General features: G+C 45.6%; 1 protein-coding gene across 2 annotated transcripts in view; it reads left to right on the top strand.

Annotated features, from left to right (window-relative positions):
- Positions 1-17,417, top strand: part of ENTREP1 (endosomal transmembrane epsin interactor 1) — a 73,026-nt gene extending 55,609 nt beyond the window's left edge. For both annotated transcript variants that reach the window (XM_069576365.1, XM_069576366.1), the window contains 8 exons: positions 878-1,006; positions 2,496-2,603; positions 2,737-2,870; positions 8,254-8,383; positions 8,556-8,634; positions 10,426-10,578; positions 12,809-13,101; positions 16,554-17,417. In XM_069576365.1, coding sequence (XP_069432466.1) covers positions 878-1,006; positions 2,496-2,603; positions 2,737-2,870; positions 8,254-8,383; positions 8,556-8,634; positions 10,426-10,578; positions 12,809-13,101; positions 16,554-16,757 — 1,230 coding nt within the window. In that variant the 3' untranslated portion in view covers positions 16,758-17,417. The remainder of the gene's footprint in view (positions 1-877; positions 1,007-2,495; positions 2,604-2,736; positions 2,871-8,253; positions 8,384-8,555; positions 8,635-10,425; positions 10,579-12,808; positions 13,102-16,553) is intronic.
- Positions 17,418-21,253: the final 3,836 nt, after the last annotated feature.

Below are 21,253 nucleotides of genomic sequence, written 5' to 3'. Positions count from 1 at the left end.
CCAAACGTTTGCAAAGCATCTCACTAAAAACATATGAGATTACTCATCAGTGATGTTATCACTTCATATATCACACAACTTGTGCAAGAATCTGTGAGCATATTAAAGATGTGAACTAAGATGAGAACTAAGAGATGTGAACTAAGAGATCTCTGTAAGCCTACATGGTTTAGGGCTACTATTCACCACACAGACCCTGAGCTCATTCGAGGCACACAGTAGACTGAATTTCCTTCCCCTCTTGGATAAGTAGGATCATACGATTTGTTTTGGAAATGAAACTGAGTTCATGCGATGAGTGTCATTTCCTAAGAAGAAGATTTAAGCTGGGGTGACCAGAAGTAGCAAATCTAAAGGCATCCAACTAAATTTGAATTTCAAATAAACAGCTAATAGTTTTTGTTTTTTTACTATAAACTTAACTTGTGCAGTATTTGGGACATACTGACTCTAAGGAATGATCTGTTTATCTGAATTCAAGTTTCGCTGAGCATCTTGCCTTTTACCCTGTAACCCTGCTTTAATAAGTGCCAGTGTACAGATTCATCAGGTGCTGTCCATGTGTCTAGCATAGCCATCCTCAGTCATCTGAGTGGATGCTCCATCACCCTTGGACCCCATGGCAGTATGAAGAGCTGAGCCCTCTGCTGACCTGCAGTGGACATATAGCATAGTCAAGAAATAACCTTGGTTGATGAAGCCACTGAAATTTGGGGGCTGGTTCTTAACCACAACATACCTAACCTGTCCTGACTGCTGTAGATATTGCCTGACCCTGAACCCAGCCATAACTCCTTCTGTGATATTACTGCTCCATGGTGTGGCCCGTGTATTTTTACTTAAAGATTGAATTACTCTTCTGCCTTTTCCCCTTAAGGTGGACTTAGGTGAAGGCAAGATTTGCTTCTGTTGTGAAGAATTTCAACCAGCCAAATGCACAGACAAAGAAAATGCCTTGAAACTCTTCCCGGTTCAGCCTTGTAGTGCTGTTCACCTTCTCCTCAAGGTATCTGGAATGGATTCCACTCCCAGCCAGTAAACACACCACAGAGACCCCAAGGAAGGCAAAGCTCCCTGAAATATCCCTCTTCTGTTACCTCCTTCAAATAATGCTGCTAAAAGCAGATATGAGTGATTCCTTATCAGTGACCCAGAGTCAGAATGGAGAGCAAAAGGGACCACAGGTTATTTATTGTTGCCTCTTAAGTTATGAATAGATGGCTTATTTGTGTTCAGAATTATAAGCTAGTAAAAAAGGTAAAGGAGCCTAAATACATATACATGTATGTGTCTATGTGTATAAATTTACATATACACATATGCACACATACATCCCACGATGTGGCTGCACATGTATGATGAAGTTTTAGCAGAACCTCTGAAGTGCATGCCCATTTGTCACTGTTCTGATGCTCCTTTGTTGACCTAAATGAACCTTGTGGGCTACTGAGTGTTGCTGTTGTAAGACGCTTAGGCTAAGGAGATGTATTGGCCAAAAAATGAAGGAGAAATTCAAGACACTACCTCTTGTTTAATAGGCTGCAACTATACCAAGCCAAAGATACGAAAAACAAATGAAACCAGCTGAAAAAAATACTAGAGAAATGGATAAAAATCATGTCCTGACTTAAGGTCTGTTAGTCCAGTGAGTAACACGATCAGTTGGTAAACCCTGAGATACTAGTTTTTAGATGGTCCCTCACTGATGGCTTCCTTTAGATCTTAGTTTTGGGTTTATTTTTCATGGAGAAGAGGAATCTCTAAACAAAGATAGAGAAGCTGCCAGCTCTCAGAGTTTATGGAGGCTGTAAAAATGGCCTTCTTTCTTTGGCTTCTGGATTTTCGGTAGCTGAGTCACCCCCAAACTTTCTGAGCCAGGACTTTGCTTGGGGAAAGCCCCGCTAAGAAGCCAGGACTGTAGCAACAGAAACTTTTGGATTGGCTTTGCTGCTATTTTGAGGCATGTGTTTAAAGGAGACAAGCCCTGTTTACACTCAGGCTGGCCTGCTCCCTGTGTTGTCCTAGTTGGTTCCCCAGGGCAGCTCTGCCAGCGGTGCCTGAAATAGAATCTGTGGCCACCAATGAAGGAGCATGTTTCCTGGTGGGAGGCTGCGGGAGCATGGAGGTTGGGACTCACTATCACTGGGGACACCAACTTTAGAAGGAAAATTCAGTACCTTCCTGGAAGAGACGTTTCCAGACAGGATTCTGATGCAAAAAGAAATATGGTAATATCGTGTCTACCCGGGACAAGAAGCTTCTAAGATAAGGGTTTAAAATTAAGAAGTACACACTGTTGTGTGACAGTCTTATTAACAGCCAGCGTTTGTTGGGCACCTAGCATGAGCCAAACGCCCTGTAAGTCCTTTACATGCATTTTCACATAAGTATCGGCCTCCTAGGATAGTGTTGTTATTAATTTTTGAAAGTTTTAATGTTGCATTCTGGTCATTAGTTTTGAGATACTCAGATGCATCATTGTTTCCTGGTTCCAGAAAGTCCTTTTTACCCTGTGTGCCTTGAATGCCCTGACCACCACCGTCTGCTTGGTGGCAGCTGCCCTTCGCTACCTCCAGATCTTTGCAGCCAGAAGATCCTGCATCGTAAGTCCATACAAGGTGGCAGCCTGTCGGTGACGCTGCTGAGCCCACCCTCAGATCTTTCCGTGTCATCTGTGGCCTTTCTCCCCGAGCCTTTGCAGCGAAGGCTGTTGACTAACAGATGCTGTTTAATTAGGATGAATCCCAGATTCCTGTGGAAGAAGTGGAGGAACACAGACGCGTCCCAGACCCTGATGACTTCGTGCCGCCAGTGCCTCCCCCTTCCTATTTTGCCACGTTTTACTCGTGCACACCCCGGATGAACCGCAGGTATCCTCCCTTAGTACCCGTACCCATCCTCTCAGTTTTGAGGCTCGAGGGGCAGAACTCACGGCATGAGCTCTGACTTCTCTCCAGAATCTAGACATCGTATTATTTTCCAGGATCTCCTGTTTTTTTTTTTTTTTTTTTCTTCTCTCCTTTATGGTCTGACAAATTACATGAAACCAAAGAAAAGTCAAGCCTTGACCTAAGGATATAGTTTTTCAATCTCAATTAGCTTCCCATGAAAACTGACACCCAGTGAGATAACTACTGTAATTTGACATGATTGAGAACTGCTGTTACCCTGGAAACACTCTCATTTGGGCCAAATCGATATTCATTGTAACACCATCAGCAGGTCTTGAAATCATGAAATTCTTCCCAGCCATTAAAAAAAGATTAATTATTAATCACATCTCCTTGGTCTAGAAAAAAAAAAAAAGACACCATGTTTATGTTCCTTTGCAAATTCTAGCTCAAATTTTTATCGTCTGTTTCTTAAATCTCTAAAATCATCATCTGTAGAACAAAGTGCCACATGCATTCCTTTGATTGTTAGCCACTTGTAGAATTGTACCTTTCTTAAAAATAAAAAGACTTCATTTATTCATTCAACAAGCATTTAATCCATCCTCTACTGCTTACGAGTCACTGTACTGGGTTATTGATATTCAAAATGAGTTACACTGACTTCCTCCCCCTAACAAGGAGCTCATAGTCTAGGTCATGAAAACTGAGTGTTGGAAGGATTGTAGTAGTACTCAGAAGGAGGTTTTGAGTGGTGGAGGGGGGGCTACCTAACCTGGAATGATGGGTGGGCTGTGGAGAGATTGAAGGAAGAGTCAGCTCATTAGGGCTGGCCTCCTGTATGAAGTGATGCTCTTAGTCTGAATGTAAAGGATAAAGCACACCTATATTTAAACTTGTGGAAGAAAAGCACAGAATTTTATAAGAAAGACTAGTGTCTTTCTATTGCTAGTGAGAGGGCCAGGAATTTCTACTTTTAACCCTGAGGTACTTGTGGAGAGTTGTCAAACAAATTTGGTGTCAGGCTTGGGGTTTTTGGTAATCCATTTTCTAGTGCTCAGGACAGCCACATGTGATTTTCAGAGGTCACTAGTGGCAGCTCACACTCAGATGCTGTTCACGTTCTTTTCTGTGATTTGCCTTCCTGACTTGCCCTCAGAATCAGGTCTGAACCCTGCTGCAGACCCTCCCCTGCTCACCCTCCTCAGTGGAAGCAGAGATGACTGGAGGGGGCATCAGCTGGCTGCCAGATGGCCCCAGGGGACAGCTCAGCCTCCCTGTTGTACAGGGCCTGGTGGACTGGGATTTCGAAACTTCAGGGGCCAGGATGACTTCTGTAGTCTTTTTGGAAACGAACCAAGAATTATGGAGGCCAGAGGGACATAGCAACAAAACATATATTCTTTATGTACTATAGGACACATTTGCTAAAACCTTAGCCCAATGTCAGGCTGTCTACAGAGGGCACATTGAAGGACAGTGACGTGCCTGTTATTTCACGGGATGGGGAGAGAAGTGCCCTCTTCATGGAGAATTCCTTGGCTCTCTGAGGTTGTGGGTGAGCGCTTGGTTGACCTAAGTGGAGGCGACAGACGGATTTAATTTCCTGCAGTGGCAGAAAGGGAAAGTGACTCATGCGGGTTTAGAAGTTGTGCTGACCCGTGAGATCTCCTGCTCCAGCCTTCCCTTCTCTCTTTCCTTTCTCTGCGCCTCCATGGCATGCTTATCAGCGTGGGTCTTTGAGGATCTGGATGCATCTCTGGACTTGCCCGTCTGAGTCCCAAGCCACTCCCTGGCCAAATCTGAGTTGGAAGAAGACGGACAAGCGTCTCACCAAGGGTTTTACCAACCAGGACTTCCTGAGAGGAATGTGGGGGAGGGGGTAAGGCAGAATACCCTTGAGATCAAAGTATATACTGGAGCCGTGGCTCATAACTCCCAATAGGCAAACACCCTCATTTTCAGAAATTCCCCTAATATCTGAGTGCAGCCCACTTTTTTTTTAACCTTTTATGTATTTTTTTTATAATTGAAGTTGGCTTACAATAGTGTATTAGTTTCAGGTGGTGGTGTTGTTTAGTCACTAAATCATGTCCGACTCTTTACGACCCTGTAGATTAGCCTGCCAGGCTCCTTTGTCAGTGGGATTTCCCAGGCAAGAATACCAGAGGGAGTTGCCATTTCCTCCTCCAGGAGATCTTCCCAACCCAGGGATCAAACCTGAGTCTTTTGTCTCCTGCATTGGCAGGCAGATTCTTTACCACTGAGCCACTAGGGAAGCCCATTTTCAGGTGTACAATATAGTGATTCAGTATTTTTTCTTTTTATGTTAATTGGAGGCTAATTACTTTACAATATTATGGTGGTTTTGTAATACATTCACATGAATCAGCCATGGGTGTAGATGTGTTCCCTATCCTGACCCTCCCTCCCACCTAACTCCCTGTCCCATCTCTCAGGGTCATCCCAGGATTCAGTATTTTTATAGCTTATGGAGAAGGCAATGGCTGGAGAATCCCATAGATGGAGGAGCCTGGTGGGCTGCAGTCCATGGGGTCACTAAGAGTTGGACACGATTGAGCAACTTCACTTTCACTTTTCACTTTCATGCATTGGAGAAGGAAGTGGCAACCCACTCCAGTGTTCTTGCCTGGAGAATCCCAGGGACGGGGGAGCCTGGTGGGCTGCACAGAATCAGACACAACTGAAGCAACTTAGCAGCAGCATACTCCATTTAAAGTTATTATAAAACAATGGCTATTATTTCCCTGGACTACACAATATATCCTGTTGCTTATCAATTTTATACATAGTACTTTGTATCTCCTAATCCCATGCCCCTTGTCCACTTTTCTTTTAAAATGGCTAAATGTATTCACTTTTAGATACATATTCTCTCGGAGATATTTTTAAACTTGACCGACTTTGCTAGATTCTCAGTGTAAATCAACTTCATAGGCACTAGCTGTATAACCCAGTTGATAATTTTCTTTCTTATAAGCAAGGCTTCCCTGGTGGCTCAGACAGTAAAGCGTCTCCCTTCAATGCTGGAGACCCAGGTTCAATCCCTATGTCTAGGAAGATCACCTGGAGAAGGAAATGGCAGCCCATTCCAGTACTCTTGCTTGGAAAATCCCATGGCTGGAGGAGCCTGGTGGGCTACAGTCCATGGGGTCCCAAAGAGTCAAACACAACTGAGCGACTTCACTTTCTTATAAGCAGACAGGCAAGAATGTTTGCATTAATGTTTCTACAAACAGTTATGCTAAGAGTTTTCATGCAGTAGAGGCTCCCTATTTCCTGTAAGGTTTTATGACCTCTCAGAAGAGGTTTATTTATTTAACTTCTATAAATGTAACCCATTTTATGCATTGGTATCTCCTTGAGAAAGGACTTCCTAAGTTACTGTCATAAACAGAAGCCTGATTGCAGTTAAGGCTTCTATCCAAAGATGGTTATCTACTATGTGAATCAATTTGTCAGTACAGAAGGTGACTGTATGTCCCCATCTCCTCAGGGAGTCCCCCAGTCTCAGAAACTGGCTTGAGCCAGGAGTCAAAAAGGAGTCTCTAAAACAGTTAGAACTGGACATGGAACAACAGACTGGTTCCAAATAGGAAAAGGAGTACGTCAAGGCTGTATATTGTCACTCTGCTTATTTAACTTACATGCAGAGTACATCATGAGAAACACTGGGCTGGAAGAAGCAGAAGCTGGAATCAAGATTGCCGGGAGAAATATCAATAACCTCAGATATGCAGATGACACCACCCTTATGGCAGAAAGTGAAGAAGAACTAAAAAGCTTCTTGATGAAAGTGAAAGAGGAGAGTGAAAAAGTTGGCTTAAAGCTCAACATTCAGAAAATGAAGATCATGGCATCTGGTCCCATCACTTCATGGGAAATAGATGGGGAAACAGTGGAAACAGTGTCAGACTTTATTTTTGGGGGCTCCAAAATCACTGCAGATGGTGACTGCAGCCATGAAATTAAAAAACGCTTACTCCTTGGAAGAAAAGTTATGACCAACCTAGATAGCATATTCAAAAGCAGAGACATTACTTTGCCAGCAAAGGTCCATCTAGTCAAGGCTATGGTTTTTCCTGTGGTCATGTATGGATGTGAGAGTTGGACTGTGAAGAAGGCTGAGTGAAGAAGAATTGATGCTTTTGAACTGTGGTGTTGGAGAAGACTCTTGAGAGTCCCTAGGACTGCAAGGAGATCCAACCAGTCCATTCTGAAGGAGACCGGCCCTGGGATTTCTTTGGAAGGAATGATGCTGAAGCTGAAACTCCAGTACTTTGGCCACCTCATGCAAAGAGTTGACTCATTGGAAAAGACTCTGATGCTGGGAGGGATTGGGGGCAGGAGGAGAAAGGGACGACAGAGGATGAGATGGCTGGATGGCATCACTGACTCGATGGACGTGAGTCTGAGTGAACTCCGGGAGTTGGTGATGGACAGGGAGGCCTGGCGTGCTGCAATTCATGAGGTCGCAAAGAGTCAGACACGACTGAGTGACTGAACTGAACTGAATGTAAAAAAGGGAAAAAAACTAAATAATTGAGTTTCCCTGAATCCTTAGTTTTTTGTTTATTTTTTATTGAGATTAAATTCATATAACATGAAATTAACCATTTGGAAGAATACAATTCAATGGTGTTTAGTACATTCACAATATGGTGCAGCCATCAGCTCCACCTAGTTCTTTTTTTTTTTTATTTTTATTTTTTTTTTATTTTATTTATTTATTTTTTTAAATTTTAAAATCTTTAATTCTTTTTTTTTTTTTTAATTTTTAGTTTTTTATTTTTTAAATTTTAAAATCTTTAATTCTTACATGCATTCCCAAACATGAACCCCCCTCCCACCTCCCTCCCCATAACATCTTTCTGGGTCATCCCCATGCACCAGCCCCAAGCATGCTGCACCCCGTCCTATTCCTCCGCCATCTTTCCCTCCCTCCCTCCACCTAGTTCTAAAGCATTTTCATCACCTACAAGGAGACCCTGTATCCATTAAACTGTCACCCCCATTCTCTCCTTTCCCCAGTCCCCTGGAGAACCACAAATTTGCCTTCTCTTTCTTATGGATTGCAGTTTGCTTTTTGACTAGTAGATTTAAAAGGAATGATGGTATTACATTTTCTATATTGTCCCTTGCCTAAGAATTCTGGGCACTCCATCAGAGAGCAGCTTAGTTGATTATTCTCCTGCTCCTGGACCAGGAGGTTGTAGCATGGAGGGGCGAGGGGTTTTTCCCATTGTCAGTGGGTAATGCTCCAGGGTCAACGGCCAGTGTCTAGAGACACCAGCATCAACTAGCTGAAACAAGCTTTCTGATGCCAAGATGCTCTTCCTAGGATGGTTGGCCCTGATGTTATTCCCCTGCCATATATCTATGGAGCACGAATCAAAGGAGTGGAAGTGTTCTGTCCTCTGGACCCCCCACCTCCCTATGAAGCTGTGGTGAGCCAGACAGACCAGCAGCAGGTACTGTCCATGGAGTTTCTCTTTGGTGCATTGATGGCAAGCAGGAAAAACAGCTGCAGAGGACAGGGTGGGAGAGGAACCATGTCTTGTAGATGTTTGTAAGAAGTTTACTTTACTCCAGATGATGGTTGAGTTGAATATCAACAAATAACCCTTTTCCCCTCTGATGCAGGGATCTTCATTCCAAATGCCAGAAGGATCAGAAGTTGCCACCAGCCCACTGGAACCAATCTGCATGCCAGGGATTCAAGGTAATAAATACATAATTGCTGCCCAGACTCATGATTCAGTAGATTAAGAATGATATTAATAATGATCCATATGATATTTTGTTGGAGGTCAGATATTCTTGGAGCAGATGGCTCAAGCTACATTCTTTCTTCCAAATGTAAAAGCGTTATCAAGTCCTTAGGGCTTACAAGTAGAAGATAATACATGAACAGAAATATAGATATCATTAGAATCTTTTATGAATAAACAGGCTATTTTCAGAAATGGATTTCAGAGTTTAATTTGGCATTCTTTTTTAAACAATTTTTATCTATTTTTTTTAAACACTCAAAACATTTTATATTGGGGTACAGCCAATTAACAATATTGTGATAGGTGAACAGTGAAGGGACTCGGCCATACATATACATGTATCCTTTCTCCCCCAAATCCCCCTCCCACACAGGCTGGCACATAACACTGAGCAGAGTTCCATGTGCTATACAAAAGGTCTTTGTTGGTTATCCATTTTAAATACAGCAGTATGTACATGACCTTCCCGAAGTCCCTAGCTATCCCTTCCCTGCTGACAACGTAAGTTTGTTTTCCAAGTCAGTGAGTCTATTTCTATTTTGTGAGGAAGTTCATTTGTATCATTTCTTTTTTGATTCCACATAGAAAGGATGGCATATGCTATTTCTCCTTCTCTGTCTGACTTACTTCACTCAGTATGACACTCTCTAGGTCCATAATTTGGCATTCATTTATTTTCTGATCTAAAATTTTTTTTTCTCCCGTTAAGATAAGATGAGCTCTTTTAAAGGGACAAAGAGAGTTTCGTCTATTGCAGAGTGATTCGCTCATCTGTAACCCAGGACCCAGGTCATGCTGCCTTCACATGTACTGAGTGCCAATTCCCAATCCTCCATTAAATACTAGAGTCAGTTTACATTTATCCTTGTAGCTTAAGGGCACATTGTTACCGCTTTCTCTCTTTGGAGAGGTTTTAAATGGCCCAGAGAATTGTTCACAGGATAAAATTGCAGATGGTGATAAATAATGGATTAACTCTTAGCTATTTTAGACAGAGGTGATTTTTCAGCAGCAACATTTGGAATAGGTTTCTGCTCTGTTCACCTTCCATCTTAAGTAGAATTATGAAGCAGGGTTCTGTTTCCTAAGTATGTTTTTAATCCTTCCATTTCTTAAAAAAAGTTTCCCAGAGTACTACTCAGGCTCACAAATGATGGGATTTTATTTTCCTGAGCAGCAGTCATCCAGTTTCAGAGTGGTTTGACTGATTCCTTTAATGGCCACTAGCTCTTTAACCTGGCTTCCCAGGAGTTTCACAGCCCAGACCGCAGACACTTCCTCTGCCCATATTTGGCCTGCAGCCCCAGGGCAGCCATCTCACCTGTACACCTCACCTGTACCGATATTCCCTTCCACCTAATCAAGCTCAGCCTGAATAGTCAGAAAGGGGAAATGGCAGGGACCTTTCCAGTGCCACACCAGCATGCTTCACTGGAGAAGATTCTAAGCACCTTTTTAGGCCTTTGGGCATGGCTTGTTTTTCTGCTGTTGGTTTTATAGTTTTTTGTTTGTTTGTTTTAGGTGTGTTTTGGGCTTACAAGTAGTAGTTTGGGGAGGCGGCATTTCCCATAGTGCTGCCAAATAAAAATGTTCTGGGCCCACCGCCTAAGTAAATATAATTAACTGGACTACCCTTGTCCCAGCTGGTTGGGGCTCACAGGTGTTTCCTGCCCAACATTTTGAAGGCTCTAGCTGGTGAAATAATTTCTGTTTCTTCTCTTAAAAAAAAAAAAAATCAGGTGGGGATATTCCTACCACACCTGGAGAAGAAAGCGCATCCATACCAACTCCCAACACAAACCAGCTCTGTCCGGCAAGGAGCTGGAGAGCCCTCCGACCCCTGAGGACAAGATCCAAGAGTGATCCTGTGCTACATCATTCTGCTGAGAGAGGTGATGCCATCCCCCAGGCTCTCCACAGGGCGCTGTGCGTACTTGCCCACAGGTGCTGAGTGGCTCTGGCCACCCAAGGCTCTATGGTTCAAGACAAAGCTTGGAGGGGGGCTAAGAGGTCTTGGCAAAATAACAGACTCTGCATGCACCTTAGGGATATATATCTACCACATCTTTTCCAGCTGGTAGGAATTTTTCTTGTCAAGTCAGTATCAAGCATTTGGTTGCATGGGATACTGTGTTGGTGCCACACAAAGAAGGCAGTGAAACCTAGGTCTGATTCCTTAAGCGCTCAAAGTTTCGTGGGAACCAATATACTCTCTCCAGGAAAAAGTCAAACGGGTGTTATTTTCCCCCCTTCTTCTATAATTTGACACTAATTATCTTTTTATCGTGTATGAGTAAATTGAATTATTTAAATCTGAGCTTGTTCCAAGAACTTTGGATAGAGTGAAAGTCACACTCCATCTCTCTCCCTTTCTGTTTTCAGTTTGTGTATAGATGGTATTTGAATAATTTTAAATTTTAACAATCAGAAATTTTTAGAAACTTGAAATAATCTTGAATCTTCTTTTCTAAATATATGACTACCTGAACATCTCCAAATACTTCTTCATTGTAGAAAATTATTTAAAAAAATAAGGAAAGAAAGGAAGACAATGAATATCTTCTGTATTCCCAGTAACAGAGGCTTCTTCCGGTGACCTGTGCTCTCTTCAAGCTCTGTGCAAATACAGCTTTGCAAACCCTCTGGCCCTGCTCTGCCCTGGGCCCCGTGTCACCGCTAGTTGGGTTCCGTCCCTCTGACAGCCTGTGTTGTTTGCCGCAGCTCTGAACTGACCATGTGGGAGCCGGAGAGAACACACCTCCTGTCTCTCCAGTGGCTTCTGAGCGGGGAGGAGGCCTGCCTGGGACTGAGCACCCTCTGCCCCCCAGCAGGCCCCGGCAGCTCCCCAGACCTGTCTTCACCTTGGGGTCCTCTGCCCACCCGGCAAGCTGAGGACTCGAGATGGCCACCTGCATCCGAGGAGCTCGGCTGTCTGCACAGCTTAGTCTGCACCTCTTTCTAGAACCTGCTCCCCCTCTGCAGCACTGAGGGGCGAGGATGACACGTGTTTACCTGTCGGAGCCTCTGCGGTGGAAGGGACCGGGTCGCCTTCGAGTGACAGTGCAGCGCCTGGCTGTCTTCCTCACACATGAGTGTCTCTAGCGAGTGGTCCCGGAAGACTCCTGTCCTCTGTGTTGTACGCGTGGCAGCCAAGGAAGATGGCTGCCATCCCCTGTTTAGAACTCCTCACACCTTTCTCCAGAGGAAAAGGAATGCGCCCCTGCCTCTACCTGTTCTCCCAGCCCCTGCCTCCTTTCTTCCTTCAATATCTAAATTGCTGCATATCAGACCCTCATAGACTGAAAATCTCCAGTGTCGCGTACACTGAAGGCTGCTGGCTGGCTTATGAACACGTGGAGACCGGGCCTGACTTTGCTGCACCCGCCTGCCAGTGCAGTAATGTCCTGCCAGTCCTTATACCCTTGCTGAAGCAGGGAGTTGCGGAAATTAGAGCCTGTGGTGGATTTCCCAGGCCTGCTGTGGACTTCCAGAATGACGTGTGCTGGTCTAGATTTCTGCACTAGATTTGTCTTTCTGTAACAGTCAGCCATCGCGCCACCACCAGCCATGCTGTGACGTCGATACTGTAAGTCAGGACAGTGCTCCCCGGGATGTTTAGGATGAAGGTACAGTCAGTGTGAGCAGGGCGTTCCATTCATCCCACAAGTCTCCTCTCTCCTCGGTCCCTCTCTTTCAGTGGCTTCTTCATCCTACCCGCTGGAACGTTCTTGCTTTGGTCAACCATGTTTTTTTCTGCCTGTGCAAGCCATCCCCATGTATTGGTCATCACCCCATGAAACCATTGTTCCACTGTGATATGCATTCTGGATGCTCTTCTCTATCAGCTGTGTTTACCCGGATGGTTATTTTTTTATGTGGCACAGTCAAATATTTGGGGGACCTGTCCTGTTGAAGTTATACTTCAGGGAACAAGCTCGTGTCACAGTCGTTGGGTTTTTCTTTCTTTCCTCTTCCTTCTGCAAGAGGAAAAGCAAGACATGCATGACTGTTGGCACCTGTCACGTGCTTTCCACATGGAGTTTCATGGTCTGTGCTGTTTCAGGTACAGATGTGTTCACAGGACTTGGCCAACAGGTACATGTTATTTGTCTCTGTCCACAGCCGTCCCTGTGCTCAGCTGTGAGGCTGCGACTCAGACTGAGGGAAGACTGGACTTGGCTGCAGTGACCTTGAGGAGAAGGTTGAGGTCCCGAGCTTCAAGATGCAGACCGAGGTCTTTGATAGATTACAAGTCTTACATGGACACCAAGCTGCTGGTGGCGAGGTTCCTGGAGCAGTCCTCCTGCACCATGACCCCGGACATCCATGAACTTGTAGAAAACATCAAATCTGTTCTGAAGTCTGATGAGGAGCACATGGAGGAAGCTATCACGAGTGCCAGTTTTCTAGAACAGGTAGTTTTATTATTGATATCAGGCATAAGTCAGACAACCCATTTCCATAGCAGCTGAAGCAGCTTCTCTGGTTTCCTGCCCAAGGCACAGGAAATCCATGTCACTGTTTCAAGGGGAATGGGCTGTATTAAGGGGCTAGGAGGTCTGGGGAGGGAGAGGAAGAAGTGGACCTGCTTTCTTTTCGGGAGTGGTGACTTTTCCACAGTCTTCTTGGCCCAAGAAAAGTGAAAACGATTTTCCTAGAAAATGGAAGCATGCCTGGAAGAAAAAGAAAGGGAGCAGCCTAGGACGAAAGCAAGGGCTCTGTGGAGTGCAGAGTATGATCAACATTCCATTTCCTAAGTTAAAAGTTTCCCTTGATCTGGCACGTTTTTTCAGCCCTTTGACAATAATGGAAATATGTGAATTTTAATGCTGACAAGATTCTGGGGGCTGGTCACGTTCCCATGAAATGTTTGGCGAGATTACCTAAACTGATAGACTTAAAGGAATAAGCACATTTTCCTTTGCAGGAATCAAAAACCACATAGCAATCTCCAAACAAGTTGCAGGTGAAAAGATAAAACTGGACCTGTAAATATCCCACTTGGGTGTCAGGCTTCTCATCTGGAAGGTGAAGGGTTGGAGTGGGTGGTCTGTACACGCGCATTTCTGAGTGAATGGGTTTTGCCCCTGATGAGAAGTCAGAATGGTCACAACTTCCCTTACTCATCTCTGTCAAAAGCAGTGTTTACCTTTGGACACTGGCTCTGTTCCTCTGTGTCTGGGGTGGCCATTGGAGACCTCAATGAATGGTGGCTCATAGGTGTTACTTGGCTGTGCGTGAGGGTGTTGCATGCCCGTCAGATACTTCTTTTTTGTGTAATTTTATTTATTTCTCTTTGGCTGTGTGTGGGCTTTCTCTGGCTGCGTCAGGCGGGGCTGTTCTCTGGCTGTGCTCGGGCATCTCTCTGCGGTGGCTTCTCTTGTTGGGGAGCGTAAGCTATAGGTCTCACGGGCTCTGGTTTCGGCACATGGGCTTCTGTGGTCGTGGCCCCTGGGCTCCAGAGCACAGGCTCAAAAAGAGTCGTGGTGCACTGGCCTAGTGGCTTCATGGCATGTGGGGTCCTCCTGGATCTGAGATTGAGCTCGTTTCTCCTACATTGGCAGGCGGAGTCTTTACCACTGAGCCACCAGGAAAGCCCCCAGATACGTCTTGAGTTGAGTTGGCCTGATTCTCAGGGTCATTGCCAGCTACTGTTTCCCTGGGTGTGCTTTTGAGGCAGATTGAACAAAGCCCCATCTCGCTTTCTTTTCTGTTCCTTTTCCCACCTGCTGGCCTCTTCTTACAGAAGCCAAATTCTGTGCTGTCTGTTGGGGAACGTGGGTAATAGGAGAGCAGCTGTGTGAAGAGGTGCATGAACCATGGACCTTCTTGTTGTTTGCTTTCTAAAAAAGTGGTCAACAGTGGTCCTAGGCCAGCTCCAGCTGGTTGCCTGTGTAGAAGAGAGGTTTCTATCTGCATGTCGCTGGTCTGCTCCAGGGAGTAGATGTCACTACCTGCCCCCTTCCCTGTGTTCAGCCCCAGTTGCCTGATAAACAGAAGCAGGTGTTCGGAGCTGCCAAGTTCAGGTGAGGTGAGAGCTAGAGCGTCTGTGGAGCTGTTGGTCTGGACCTTCTGCAAAGTCTTGCTTGATGGAAGATGGCTTTGAGGAGAAAAAACAGACACTGATAGCTTTTTTGATAGATTTTACTAATAGCTCAGCAGGTGCTATCACTATAAAAGTTTGCTAGGTCTTTCTGCACAGACTGGGTCAAAGTTCAGGTACCAGGTTATTATAATAGACTTTATGCCAGCTGCCGGGGCTTCCAGAACAGAATCCCAGTAGTCAGGTGTCATAAGGCCACACCACTCCTCGGAGAGAACGATGCAGGGACAAGGGGAAGGGAGCGTTTATTTCTGACTCTGCTCAGCTTTGCACGTTTTCTCCTTCTCTAGTATTACTGAAACGTGTTATTTTTTAAAGATTTGTTTTTTTGATGTGGACCATTTTTAAAGTCTTTACTGAATTTGTTACAGTATTGCTTCTGTCGTTTATGTTCTGCTATTTTTGGCAAGGAGGTATGTGAGATCTTAGCTCCCTGACCGGAGGTGAACCTGCACCCCCTGCATTGGAAGGTGAAGTCTTAACCACTGGACCACCAGAAAGTCCCTGGAATGTGTTTTTATATATCCATTTACGTCTTTACCAATATCAAAACCCCTTGTCCTAACTTACCATGTAATAATAGTAGACATCTATGAATGTTAGAATTTTCTTCTTAGTCAGGAAACAGCTATAGAGACAAATATAATAGAGTATTAGAAATTTTTAATGTCCCATATTTTGGGGGTAGTAAACTTTTAATGACCTTAGAATCTCTGAATGGTGCAAACTAAACGACCAGTCATCCTGATGATTGATCTGTGATATTAGATGGTAATGAAGCACTTGAGTTTTCTCCAAGGTGCTTACAGCAATATGTCATACAGACATGACTGTGTAATTTTAAAAATTTGACGGTTCTCCCCTTATTAGTCTCAACTGGATCAGAAATTACCCATTTTTGCCTTGATATGGTATATTTAGAAGTTATGTGTGTGCTACCTTGCAAAATCGATCTAGCAGTAGAAATACTCTTAAGAGTTATTAATAAATGGTTCTAGTTTTTACGAGATTTATCATGTTTTTTATTGAAGTGTTATCAGATCAATTAGAAACATATTGGTTTAAGTTGACATAAACTTAACCAGACCAGTGGTTATAAAATTTGCAGGTTTAGCAGTATCACCTTGTGATACACTTTTAATGGAACAGATGCCCACACCCGTTCCAGACTCCCCTGTCAGAACTGCTATGGGGGGAGCAGGGATTCTATGTTTCTGACAAGCTCCCCTCCTCTCTAGTGATGTGCAGACCCAGTGAGAATCACAGGGAAATTGGAACAAAAGGTGATAAGAAGAATGTTAAATATAAAGCAGAAAGTTGCAGTAAATAAGTCAATAAGTATGGCAGGCCTACTGTTGAAATAATAGAAAATTGGGGGAATTTCTTAGGAACTTCAGAAAAGAAGCAGTATGTTAAAAGACTCTGGAATTTCAAGTGGGTTCCACTTTGGGAAAACACCCTTTTCTCTTCCCCAAGGCAACTAAAATCATGTCCAACTCTTTGGGATACCATGGATTGTAGCCCACTAGGCTTCTCTTTCTGTGGGACTTCCAGGCAAGAATACTGGAGTGGGTTGCCATTTTCTTCTCCAGGGGATCTTCCCAATCCAGAGATCAAACCTGCATTTCCTGCTTGGCAGGCAGATTCTTTACCACTGAGCCCCCTACCCCAAACTGAACATTACCTGGGTGGATATTGGAGGCAGGTCTGAGGACCACATCAGGTAAAGTTTAACCTCTTGTCACCCTGTTTATTCTCCCAAAGATCATGGCTCCGATGCAGCCCAGCACTTCCAGGGCCCTGGTGCTGCCCTCACGGAAACAGCCTGGCTTGCTGCACCTGCGGAGCTGCGGAGATCTGAGCACCTTCGTCCCCGCCGGGAGGCCCCCGGCCGAGAGGAGGCCCCGGCGAGCCGAGGCCGAGAGGCCACACAGCCTCATTGGCGTCATCCGAGAGACTGTCCTGTGAGGCTGCAGGGCCGGGGCTCCTGAGGAGCAGGAAGACAGGTGGGCCCTGGAAGGCAGGGAGCCTCTTGAGGGGACGGGTTCCCTGTCTGTTTCCTGACTGGGAGTTAGGGTGCCCTTCCGGCTTCTCCTCAGAAAGAGGGGGCACTCCGGAGAACATTTATTCCTGCTCCTGGGCTCCCGGGTTCTCCTTTCTGCTGGCTGCAGGCCCTTGATGGGGGAATGACAAGTTCTTCCAGGCCATTTATCTTTTGGATACAAGTGGGAGACTGTGAATGAAGCCCAAAGCTCCTCTGCCTGGGTCCGCCCTGCTGTGGGCTGAAGTGGCTCAGGATTCGGTGCCTGCTGTACCCCTCACGATTCTTTTCTGCACTGAGCTCTTGCCTTCTCTGGAAGGGCAGATGTGCTGGCTCTATGTATTTGCTGCCAAGTGAGAGTGGAACTGGCCCAGAAGCAGGGTGATGGACCCCGATATTCTGTGATCATCAAGCCTCGTGTTAGATCACTTTCAAATCACATTTTCTTACGGAAAACAGGAAACTTGTTTGGTGACAAATTTTGATGAAAGAAATTTGGGAGAGAATTCTTGTTGATTCCATTTATTCATGCTTGTAAAACTAGAGATAGCTAAGGCAGAACTGAGAATAAAAATGTTTACCTTGGACCTCCAGGCTCACTGTGTAATATTTGTTATGTGTAGATGGCCAGGCCTTATCTTTACGATGGGTTTGGGACTTGGAGCAGTGGTAGTCAGGTGGGTAGGTCTGGGCAGGCCACCAAACCAGCTTAATCTCAAAAGCACCCAAGCTCCTTGGATAACAATGCTTCCTTCATCCATTCAGCCAGTGCTGGGCTTCATGGAGCTGCCTTCTCCTGGGGCCATGAGCAAGAAATCAGTAAGGTGATTATAGGTCGAGGATTAGTGCCAAGAAGGAAGGGGGCTGTTAGAGAGGGCTTCTTTGAGGAATGACATTTGAGCTGGGCTTGATTTTGAGGGTCAGAGAAGAGTGCTTGAGGTGCAGGGAACAGCCAGTGGAAGGACCCCCAGCTCTAGAGACCATGGTGACTGCAGCTCAGAGTGAGGGGAGAGGCAGGAAGAGCTTCGGGCTGGGTTTTTTGCTAACAGTGAGGTATGATGGAAGAGTCAGCAGCAGAAGAGTACAGATTCAGTTATATTTCAGATGATCACCGTGCCATGTGGAGACTAGTTCAGGGCAGGATATGGAATAAAGTGGCAGTGAGGAGCTAAACACAGAGGCTGTGCACTGAGGCTGGCTGGCCTTTCTGGGCACCGCCTGGGCTCTAGGTACTGTGCTGGGGACTTTACAGGCTCATGTCACCCTCACAGCAGCCTAAGAGATGGAAGCTGTGATTGTCCCCATTTTACAGATGAGGAAAATGAGGCTCAGTAATTCAGAAGTGCTAGAGATGCCACCCAAGCCCATCATCTCTAGGAAACACTCCGTTCCTCGACCTCCCCCATAGGAGCAGTCTGCCATTTCATGTTTCTATGAGAAAGTGGTTGCTGAGACTTCTAGCCTGGTTTGTGAAAGCACAGACTCCCCCTGTTGCAAGGCAACAGACCAGGCCAGAGTGGAAGCTGGGATGAGGTCATGGGACTGAGTTAAAAAGAGGGAAGAGACTGGAGGCATGGAGCTGGGGTAGAAAGCGGGCTGTAGCAGCAGACCTGGAGAAGAGGGAGAGATGGGGGGCTGTAGCCAGGGTGGGATCTGGCCTACTCTCCTGGGGCGGGCTGTGTTTATAGTGGAGGTTTATAGGGGCTTCCCAGAATGACGGTTTCTCCCTTCTCATCTGTTTGTGCCCAGGCACTGAATTCCCCATGCAAGTGAGCAGTCTTTCCTGGAAGCCCTCGCTGTCAGCATCGTAGCTGGGCTTGGTCCACTTCTCTGGGGCAAACCCCTGCCCTCTTCGAGGGTCTCCACTGTGGTACAAGCCCCCGCTCAAGCTCGCCATCTCCATAAACTGCCTGTGTAGCCCCGTCTGGTTGTTCTTTACTGCAGTTCATTTTCCCCAACCATGTGGCTCCAGATGAGGTCCACAGGCTCTCAGTCACCAATTTGCTGCTCCCACTCCATGGCTGGGGAGAGAAGGACCACCTTGACCCTCTCAGCTGTGGCTGGCCTTTCTCACCTTTGTAGGCTTATGGGAGAGCATCCCTTTCCATCTTCCTTCTGAAGTCCTTCCCACTCACTTCCACCCGCCACTGCAGACCTCACCATGTACCTTGAAGGCTCCACGAAGGTAGGTGGGGACTGCAGGTGTGGACAGTGTCTGCCTATAGCGTTCAGGGAACAGTCACAGAGGTGGTCCCAGCCATCCTAAAGAAAACGAAAGAGTCAGAAACAACCAGAAAAGGAGAGGGGAACCCAAAGACTGAGGACATCACCTGATGCACATCAGGAGGAAGTGAAGACCTGCCTCAGCTTTGGAGAGTTGACCCGCAGCCTGGGGACTGTCCCATGTATTTCCAGGGTATTAGTGAGCTCAGATAACTGACTTCTGCCTTGCTTCTCAGGCTTTAAGGAATGTGAAAGTAAAAAATGTATATTACAATATATATTTGCCCTGGGAGGGAACTTAGAGGCCATGCAATTCATCTCCCTGTGAGGTTGCTAGGTGTGATATACTTTTAAAAATTATTTATTTTTAATTTAAAAAATTTTAATAGTTATGCAAAGAGCTGGACACAACTGAGCGACTAATACTTTCACTTTCATAGTTGATTTACAATGTTGATTTCAGGTGTATGGCAAAGTGATTCAGCTATATATAAATACACACACACACACACACACACATATATGGGCTTCTCAGGTGGCGCTAGTGATGAAGAACCCACCTGCCAATGCAGGAGATGTAAGAGATGCGGTATTGATCCCTGGGTCAGAAAGAACCCCTGGAGAAGGAAATGGCAACCCACTCCAGTATTCTTGCCTGGAGAATCCCATGGACAGAGGAGCCTGGCAGGCTACAGTTCATAGGGTTGCAAAGAGTTGGACACAACTGAAGTGACTTAGCACACATATATGTATATACATGTATATATATTCTTTTTCAGATCCTTTTCTCTTATAGGTTCTTATAAAGTAGTATAGTTCCCTGTAATATACTTTGAAGTACATCGGCATTCATGTGCGTGCGTAATTAAATGTACCAGGGAAGGCAGCCCTTTTGTACTTAGAGTACCTTAAGAATCCAGTCCAGACGTGGTAACAAAACATCTCAAAAGTAGTTATCAAAATTATACCAGAGATTGGTTAATTGGCACGAGGGGTCTTTTCACTGGTGAAATAAATGATGTCCAGGATCTTGGCTGACTCAACGCACAGGACAGTCAGTTCTGCACCAGCGTGGTATGAGAGCCTAGTCTCCACTTCATGAGACTGTCACGTGGATCAAGTCACAGGATCAGGTCACAGATGGATCAGGTCACAGGCTGCTTCTTCAGAATGTTGTCTTTGCCTCAGCCTTTCATCCAAGTTGTGTTTCCGAGTGTCTGAGGACAGAGCAAGATTTTCCCAAGCTTATGAGCTGTTCCGTGCAGGCTTGCTAGTGAGTATTTGTGTCTGGCTGGCAGAATTTCCCCAAGACTTGCTTTCTCTTCAAAGTTCCAACTAGCGGTTAAATAGGGAAGGGTTCTATGGCCCCTAACTGCCTGAGGTTGCACATACTTAGTGGAAGAAGCAGCACTTGCTGAACAGCCACATTTACTAGATCCAGTCACACTACTTCTTCAGTTGGCAGATGGAGAAACTGAGGCAGAGAGCTAAATGCAGAACGGAGACCAGGGTTTCTGGCTCCTGGACCAGGGCTGCTGGTGTGTGTCAGAGCTTCTCAAACGGGTGAAGAACCAGTTCTTTCCCTTCCAACCTGCCTCAGACCAAGAACGTTTGCAAATTATAACAGACTGACTGTAAACTGTCATGGCAGCTCAGGCTGCCAAAACAGCATGCCGCGGATTGGGTGGCTTACACATGGAGATATTTATTTCTCACAGTTCTAGAGGCCAGGAAGGCCAAGGTCAAAGTGCCAGGTGATTGAGCATCTGGCGAGAAAGCCCCCTTCCTGGCTTACAGACAGCCGCCTCCTGCTGTGTCCTCTCGTGTGGTGGAGAGTGAGCTCTGGTCTCTTCCTCTTCTTGTGAGGGCACTGATCTCATCACGGCAGCTTCACCCTCATGACCTCATCTAAACTCAGTCCTCTGCCAAAGGTCCCACATCCAATTACCACAACATGGAATTAGGGCTTCAACATACGGATTTTGAGGGGACATAAACGTTCAGTGTACGTGGTGATTTACCACAGACTTCCCAGGTGGCACAGTGGCAAAGAATCTGCCTGTCAGTGCAAGAGACTCAGGTTCGACCCCTGGGTCAGGAAGATCCCTGGAATAGGAAATGGCAACCCACTCTAGTATTCTTGTCCAGAAAATTCCTTGGACAGAGGAGCCTGGCTGGCTACAGTTCATGGGGTCCCAAA

This window comes from Ovis canadensis, chromosome 2 (assembly GCF_042477335.2).
Source record: "Ovis canadensis isolate MfBH-ARS-UI-01 breed Bighorn chromosome 2, ARS-UI_OviCan_v2, whole genome shotgun sequence".
NCBI lineage: Eukaryota > Metazoa > Chordata > Mammalia > Artiodactyla > Bovidae > Ovis > Ovis canadensis.
This window is presented reverse-complemented; position numbering and strand designations above follow the sequence as displayed.